This window comes from Geospiza fortis, unplaced genomic scaffold, assembly GCF_000277835.1.
Source record: "Geospiza fortis unplaced genomic scaffold, GeoFor_1.0 scaffold23, whole genome shotgun sequence".
NCBI lineage: Eukaryota > Metazoa > Chordata > Aves > Passeriformes > Thraupidae > Geospiza > Geospiza fortis.
In genome coordinates this window covers 1,348,772-1,356,775 of record NW_005054303.1, presented here as the reverse complement: position 1 = coordinate 1,356,775, position 8,004 = coordinate 1,348,772, and the positions used below count along the sequence as shown (strand labels likewise).

At 41.8% G+C, this 8,004-nt stretch overlaps 1 protein-coding gene across 1 annotated transcript in view; it reads right to left on the bottom strand.

The window, feature by feature from the left end:
- The window catches only part of UNC79 (unc-79 homolog, NALCN channel complex subunit), a 106,975-nt gene that overhangs the window by 72,773 nt on the left and 26,198 nt on the right, over positions 1-8,004 (bottom strand). Inside the window, 5 exon segments of the mRNA XM_031066324.1 lie at positions 645-768; positions 1,610-1,800; positions 3,976-4,206; positions 6,561-6,732; positions 7,877-8,004. The exon segment at positions 7,877-8,004 is cut by the window's right edge and continues 48 nt beyond it. Of these exon segments, the coding sequence (XP_030922184.1) occupies positions 645-768; positions 1,610-1,800; positions 3,976-4,206; positions 6,561-6,732; positions 7,877-8,004 (846 nt within the window).

The following is an 8,004-nucleotide window of genomic DNA, read 5'->3' as shown; positions in this document are numbered from 1 at the left end:
AAGCAATAAAGAAAAATACAGGTATTATTTTGAGGTGCTGTGGAAAATTTTATATCCTTTTTGAATTCATTGCCCTCATCTGACATGATTATCCCTGTAGCTCCCTGTAACATTGGGTGAATGCCAGTTTTGTGGGCAAATATAGCACAAAAAAGGCGAGAGCAGCAGAAAGCTTGGTGGATACAGAGCTAGTCTAATCCAGCTCCTCATATGCAGAAACAACGACAGCTGTTTCTGGATTCTGGAATTAATTTTGGAATCTACAGACCAATTTCTGTGGAGACTAAAAAGTAATGCTGTAAAAAAGTCAATCAGCTGAATGGCCCTAAAGACTCAACTGACAATAAAAGTTCTCTTTTAAAAAAGTTAAAGAAATTCCCAGGCTTCCATTTTTAAAGAATCACAAAATCATTTAGGTTACAAAAGACCCCCAAGATTACCAAGTGCACCCTTTGACTGATTCCCACCTTGTCAGCTAGGTTATTGCTCATGATGGGTTAGCAACACTCAGGGTCTGTCTACCAACCATCCTTATATTGTGGAGCTAAGCCAAGGGCAGAAGGAGTGCATCAACTTCAGAAAAGCAGACTCTTTTACAAAATTTTCAGCTGTTTCAGCATGACTTGTCAAGCAAGGACACTTACATGCAGCCAGAGCAATGCCTGCTCTTGCACAGAAGATGGATACCCTGTGAATCGACAGCTAATAAAGCCAAACATCTCCTCCAAGGAGAAAGGGAGAGGACAGAGCTCAGTGTCAAACATTTTGCTGAAAAATAGAACAAAAATGTAGCATCACTGAGTTAGCATGGCATACACTGTGTGAGATAGAACAGAAAACTGGTAGGAAGCTAATCTTACTTGCAGCCTCACCCTCCACAGGAGCTGAGCTAGGCTGCTGATATCACCTGTCCTGACTATACAAGGCCATCTCTCAATTTGGTGATTCACCTTAAGAACTGATATCACATATGTCCAATTTCATTTGATAGCAATATATTTTCCAACATCCAATGCAAAAATTGGAAAACTTCTCATCTTACTAGTCCATTATTCCTCATTTGCACTAAAAAAAGTTTACAGCAATACCTACAAATATGAACTTACAGTCAGTTTCAGAGCCCTGTCATCAGTTAAAAGGCAATGTGAAGTTTTATTGTCAAAGTCATAAACCAGACATAAAATTACAACTCCACCACCATTCTTATTCTGGTGTTTCCCTTGCTCAATAGGGGAAGATATTATCGTAATAAATACAGCTCTACTAATCCCCACCATTTCTCATCAGCTGGACAGGAGGAGAAAGATGGTCCTTCCAACATGCTGCAGGAAGGACCATCTTTCTAAAAATTTCTAAAAATATGCATCGCTCACACCAAAGAAGAATCCATGTAATTGGCTCTTGACTCAAAGACATGGGGGGCAATAAAAGAAAACTTTCCCAAAGCTTAAATCCTTTAAACATAAGATATGAAAACAAATCCGAAGCACACACTTGCTACTGTCTATTGCACACATAGGCATTTTTATTAGTTGTCACCATCTTACAATGGCAAAACCCTCAACAAACATATGCAAAACCAGAATGATTCCAACATATGCCTACATACCTCAGCACTTCCCGAAACTCTTTCAGTTGGTTATCGGGCACTTCTGTCCTTATAGCTTCCAGCCATTCTGGCATGATACACTCCCACACAGACTGGTTTATCACATTGTATGGAATCAAGCAAAGGATTCGATTCAGCCCTTCTTTTAGCTGGGTTACAGCACTACATGACTTGTCCCAGTATCCACCAACCTGTGGGTATTTGAAAAAATCAAACTGATGAACTATTGTAAATGAATGTCCACCAACGAGGGGAGAGAATGATGCATCTGACTCCATGTTCTCAGAAGGCTAACTTATTACTTTGTTATACTATATTATATTAAAGAATACTGTACTATACTAAGCATACAGAAAAGATACTTACTGAATGCTAAAAAGATAATAATGCAAACTCGTGACTCTTTCCAAAGTCCCGACAGAGCTTGGCCCTAATTGGCCAATGAGTCAAAACAACTCACATCAGAATCCAATCAAACAATCACCTGTGGGTAAACAATCTCCAAACACATTCCACACGTGCACATCACAGGGGAAGCAAATGAGATAAGAATTGTTTTCCATTTCTCTGAGGCCTCTTGCTGCCTTTCAGCTTCCCAGGAGAAAAACCCTGGGTGAAGGAATTTTTTCAGAGAATGTGAATGCCATAATGAACAACATTTCTAGTCCCTGTAACTTGCTCACTACCACAAATTTGCTCAGTGTGTTGCAGCCAAGAAATTTTTGGAGGTGATCATTAATAAATTCAAGGAAGAATTTAGAATTCAGCCATAGAGCTGCATTGTTTTCTCCTCTTTAATTTGACTGACAGTCCACAAAAGCCTTGTCCAAAACTTAAATGAAGTCTGCTCATTTCCAGGCCATGATTCAGTGTATTATTATTTATAATTCTCAAAAAGGCACAGATTTATTTGGTCAAACTTGCACCATCAATCTTTTGCTCTTGTTACAGTACTGGGTCTTTATTCTGAAAAACTTCATCTGTACAAGGTGTTCTTTCATGGGTGTTAGTTCAGGGTTTTTTGAAGAAAGGTTCTCAGTGATGGAAGCAAAAAAATATGCTTCTAAGTATATAAGTAATTGGCATACAGAGATTAATTATTCTAACTGACCTCGGCTCACATCTGCTGTTCCTGACTAATGGCTCTAGAGATGCCTGCTGTTTTGGCAGCAATTACTGCTAATCTCAGCCAGCAAACTATTTTTCCTTCATTCATCACAGCTAATTTCATGGCTATTTGTCTTCATGTTCTAGTGAAGTCTTGCAAATCTGGCAAGTTTTTGGTCTAGTCTTAAGTATTGCAGTAGGGGGTAACAAAACTCAAAAGAAGGGTTGGCTCCAAGAAAAAAGTCTGCAAGAGATTACAGCATGAGGTTCAGTCCTTCCTTCTCCCCTTAACCTCAAAGCCATGGTCTCTTTTGTTCAGTTTCTAACATCTGAAGCATCCATCCACCTCTCAAACTGCCCCAGCTGACCTACAAGCCTCCCAGCAGCAATGGTTACTGAGTAAAACATGTCCATGCTGGTCTGCAAATGTACAGCAAATCCCATACATTACATCAGGAAAAACCCACAATGTACAGTTCATGTCTGATGATGTAATACATCACATTAAGTCTTTATGGCTTTTCCAAGTCTAGCCACTTAATTTTAGGAAACAAGCCCAACATGTCCTCTGGACATTTTACATGAGAGTCTCAGAAAAAGAAAGTCTTACAAAAGCATGATTAAGTGGTGAGTTCTGCTTCATAACTAATGGACAGAAAGAATGACTCTATTTAGAAGAGACTGCACCAATGGTTGCACTTAGGCACCCTGAATAACTTTCCAGGTAAATCTCTCTCTCTCCATCAGCAACAAGGCAAACCATGTCAGACTGGGATCTTAATTAAGTCACTCAAATTAGGTCTCTGAAGTTAGCATCAGTGCTCCCAGAGTTCCCTTCAGTTACAACTGTGTGATTTCAAAAACCTTAATTCACAGTTGCAGAGATGAAGTATGCAAAGAGCAAAGAAACATCACTAAAGGACAGGCTTATATCTGGGAGTAGGCAAATGATACCTTTTAGGAAAGACAAGTTTGGGTAGCTCAGCAGCATAATGAAAATGTGCAGCTCTCAAAAATGTACAGTATCTTTCAATACCTATAATATTCTTCCAACCTGCCTTCACATCAGTGTAAATAATGCCTACTTTCTAACACAGTAAAACTAGAAATGTTGTGAAAAGGAAAAATTCCCAATTTCCATTGTTCCCTCTACCACTGAGATTTCTTTGTGTTATCAGAGCTGGGAAAGAAAAGGTGATTTTACTTAAGACCTTAATCTCTGTAGCAAATAAGGGAGCCTTCAGATAAATCATTCTTACCCTGGCAAACTCCATTGGCTTGGGCAGGAGGCACATAACCATGACATCAAAGCGGACATCACAAACAGTCTTCAGCCACTTGGTAACAAACTGGGGCTTCAGCTTCTCAACCAGGCTACCAACTTCATCATCCATCATGTAAGCTGTAGAGTGAAACCACTGGAACACCATGCTAACCAGCCTTGCCAAACTCTCTGTGGGTGTATTCTCACTGGGAGTGCACAGGCTCACCTGGAAGAGAGAAACACAAACCCACTTTCACTTCTAGAATTAAAGGGGGCGAAATTTTTGGTCTACTAGATTTTGCACATTCTCAGAGTTATGAGGATGAAGATTACATAGGAGACAAATGAGATGATCAGTTTTAAGTAGAGGTTGATACAGGACAATTGACAAAACATTTCCTAACCAGAAAATAACAATAAAATGGGAAAAAAACCTAGGCACTGAATTTTTTGTTTACTTTCAACACAGAAAAAAACCAGTATCTAGTGCTTTGATAAACTTTTTGGTTTGAACTTTAAAATTACTTTTAGTTTCAGAAGGTACTGTAAATCTAGTAAAAATATATGCTATACATACACACACATATATGACGGACCAGATAAAAAGACAAGTCAAATCAAGAACTTCAAAAATTCTGAAAGAAAATGCCTACCTAATGTAATAAGTGATTTTACTTTGCAAAGAGATTCTAATCTTGAATTTTTGTCCTCATTTGGGGCATGAATATGAGTTTTAAGTCCTCAGAAATTCCAACATAATGATTAACATTTGTCACCCCTTCTCCAAACTCTCTAAAATAATACCTGGACTGTAAAGCTGTCACAAATCTGAGACCAAGTTTCTACCCCAGTTCACAGGCCAGCACACTGCTAAGCCCTTAATTACCTGGTGTTTGAGCTCTTGCCACCCTCTGGGTACAGGAGACAAAGTTTCAAGTCAGGTTGCCCTGAATGCAAAGATTGGATGACAGGAGAATTGAGAAGCTCCTTTAACTACCTATCACCTATTCATTGTCATTTCCTAGTGAAAACTGCACCCTCAGCACTTGGCAACCTGAAACTGGTGACCACTGCCTGGCAGTAGTGAACAACAGAGCAATGTTTGTGTCATATCTGAAGAAAAAAAAATGACAGCTGTCCTTCCCAGAGAAACCAGAACCCATTTAAAAAATGTTTTTCCTCCATGATTTTTCTTGAGATGAGGCAGCCACCAACCCTCTTGCCAATTCAAAGTACAGTCTTTTACTTCATTGCAGGTTGAAGTTAAGTTGTTGGCTTCCTTGTGCTTGGCTCAGTTGAGCATTAACTCAAAGGCAGTATCAGCTGGCAGCCTTCTTAAAAGGAACTCTTGACCCCTTATCCAGTTTCTGCATGTAAAATGCTATTTTATGAAGGAAAACAGCAACCCAAGATTTCTCACAACCTGTGTGGTCATCTCTGTCAATACCCACTACAGAGAGATCAAGAGATTTTTAACAGGAATACAATGGAGACAGTGAGTTCTTCCTCCCTACCACAGAAAGGTACACTTTGAATGTCAGGGATGAGGCATGCACAGTGAAACATAACCTGTTCTGTTTGCACTAATTCTACTTCTGGAAATATAGACCTTCAGCCTTTATATAACATCATTTAACACAGAATAGATGCACATGGCACAATTAAAAATATATATATAGATGTCTTTAATTCTAAAACAACGTTAAATAACAAAACCCACAAGATGTCAGCAGAATATAAAGTTGATTCATGTAGTTCCTTGAAACTGCAGAGCAGCTCTTTTGGCACCATGGAACTCCACACCTACCACTCTGCCATCCAGAGATCCTATCTCTGTTTAGACAATGGATGAGGGGTCCTGCTATTTGCCCATCTGTCACTGGGTGACTAAATAGAGAGCCTGAGAGGAAAGGTGCCTTGGAAAGAGCCTGAGAAAAAGAATTCTCCTTAAGGAGAACTGCAGAATGCAGTTTCTGAGGATCTATCAGGCTGCAGCCTGGCCTGCTCATGACCTAGCCAGGAGCAGCCCTGCTGTTTTGCAATAATCTCTGGTAGCTGCTCTAGGGGTAGAACCCAGGGCTTCATTCTGTCAACCCACACCAGGTGATTGGAGCAGACTGACCGACATAACTTGATCAAGGTGACTGCAGGAAAGAACAACATCCCACTAAGAATCCTCCTGCCTATTTAGAGGTAAGAGAGAAAGCTCTGCTTCCAGAAAGTGATGTTGAAAACTGGAAGGGGAAAAATAGATTTTTAGGGGACTGCCTTTTTAAATTAAAAAAAATGGTGCTCACCAGGGAGCACTTGTGAACAGAAGAAAACAGAATTCAATTAAAAAACTGAGAGTGAATAATTCCATTATATACTTTGTAGCAGACTCAGAGGCAGTCAGCAGCTCCACCCAGACTAGTTATGGAATCTCCAAGTCTGACAGCTTCACAGGAAAAATTCTTGCTTACAATTCAGAATAAGTCTCCAACTAAAGCCAAGAAGTGTGGAAAAAAATAGAGGCAAAACAGACTTCAGAAAGTAAAGGGGAGGCAACCACGAAGAGTGAAGAAAGCAAGAATTTCTTACCAAGAACCATATTCCAAACTGGCTCAGGAGGCGTTGGTCATGCTTGTCATCATCTTTATTATCAAAGTCTGTGTTGTCCAGGGAGTGATGGGAAGAGGAGAGGCCCATCTGCCTCCTTCGGTTGAGTTCATGCTCCCTCTGCTCTGCATGAAACTCTGCTTCTTTCAGCAAGCTGTAAAACAAGCTTGTGATCAGTGAATGCACCTTTCCTGCAGTGGATACAGGTATCTAATCAAGAGTAACTAGATGTCAAACACACATGTCATCACTTTCTTGAAACAAAATAACATCAAATCCTGTTCCTCATCAGGACAACACTCACAGAATCACAGAATCACAGAATAACGAGGTTGGAAGAGACCTCTAAGATCATCCAGTCCAACCTATGCCCTAACACCTCAAGTAGACTGTAGCACCAAGTGCCATGTCCAGTCTTTTTTTAAACACATCCAGAGCTGGTGATTCTACCACCACCTGGGAAGAGCATTCCAGTACTTTATTATTCTTTCGGTTAAAATTTTTTTCCTAATATCCAACCTATACCTTCCCTGATGTAGCTTGAGACTGTGTCCTCCTGTTCTGTCAGCTGCTGCCCAGTGGAAGAGACCAACCCCCACCTGCCTACAACCTCCCTTCAGGAAGTTGTAGAGAGCAATAAGGTCACCTCACAGCCTCCTCTTCTCCAGGCTAAACAACCCCAGCTCCTTCAAACGTTCCTCACAGGGTTTGTGTTCCAAGCACCTCTCCAGCCTTGTTGCCCTTCTCTGGACGCGGTCAAGCATCTCAACATCCTTCCCAAACTGAGGAGCCCAGAACTGGACACAGCACTCAAGATGTGGTCTCACCAGTGTCAAGTACAGGGGAAGAATGACCTCCCTGGTCCTGCTGGCCATACAATTCCCTGCCATTGGCCTTCTTGGCCACCAAGGCACATTGCTGGCTCATATTCAACCGGCTGTTGCCCAGCACCCCCAGGTCCCTTTCCACCTGAACACTGTCCAGCCACAGTGTCCCCAGATGAGCCACTCTCTGCTAAAGCAGCAGGAGCTCAGTGTCTACTCCCCAATTGTCCCAGTGAAACTAAAATCCACCTATGCACAAGATCTGCAGGCAATATGGACACCAAGGCCTGATCCTGCTGACGTACCCATGGCTCACATTACCTGATGACAACCTTCACGGTGCACACGAGCTGCAACATGGACACCAAGGCCTGGTCCTGCTCACATACCCAGGGCTCACATTACCTGATGACAGCCTCCACGGTGCCCACGAGCTGCAATATGGACACCAAGGCCTGGTCCTGCTCACATTACCTGATGACAGCCTCCACGGTGCACACGAGCTCCTCGGCGCCGCACTCGCGGGTGTTGATGGGGGGCGGTGAGGTCTGGTACAGGTGGGTCTCTGCGGCCGCCCCCAGCTCGCTGTGGTGGTTCGAGTG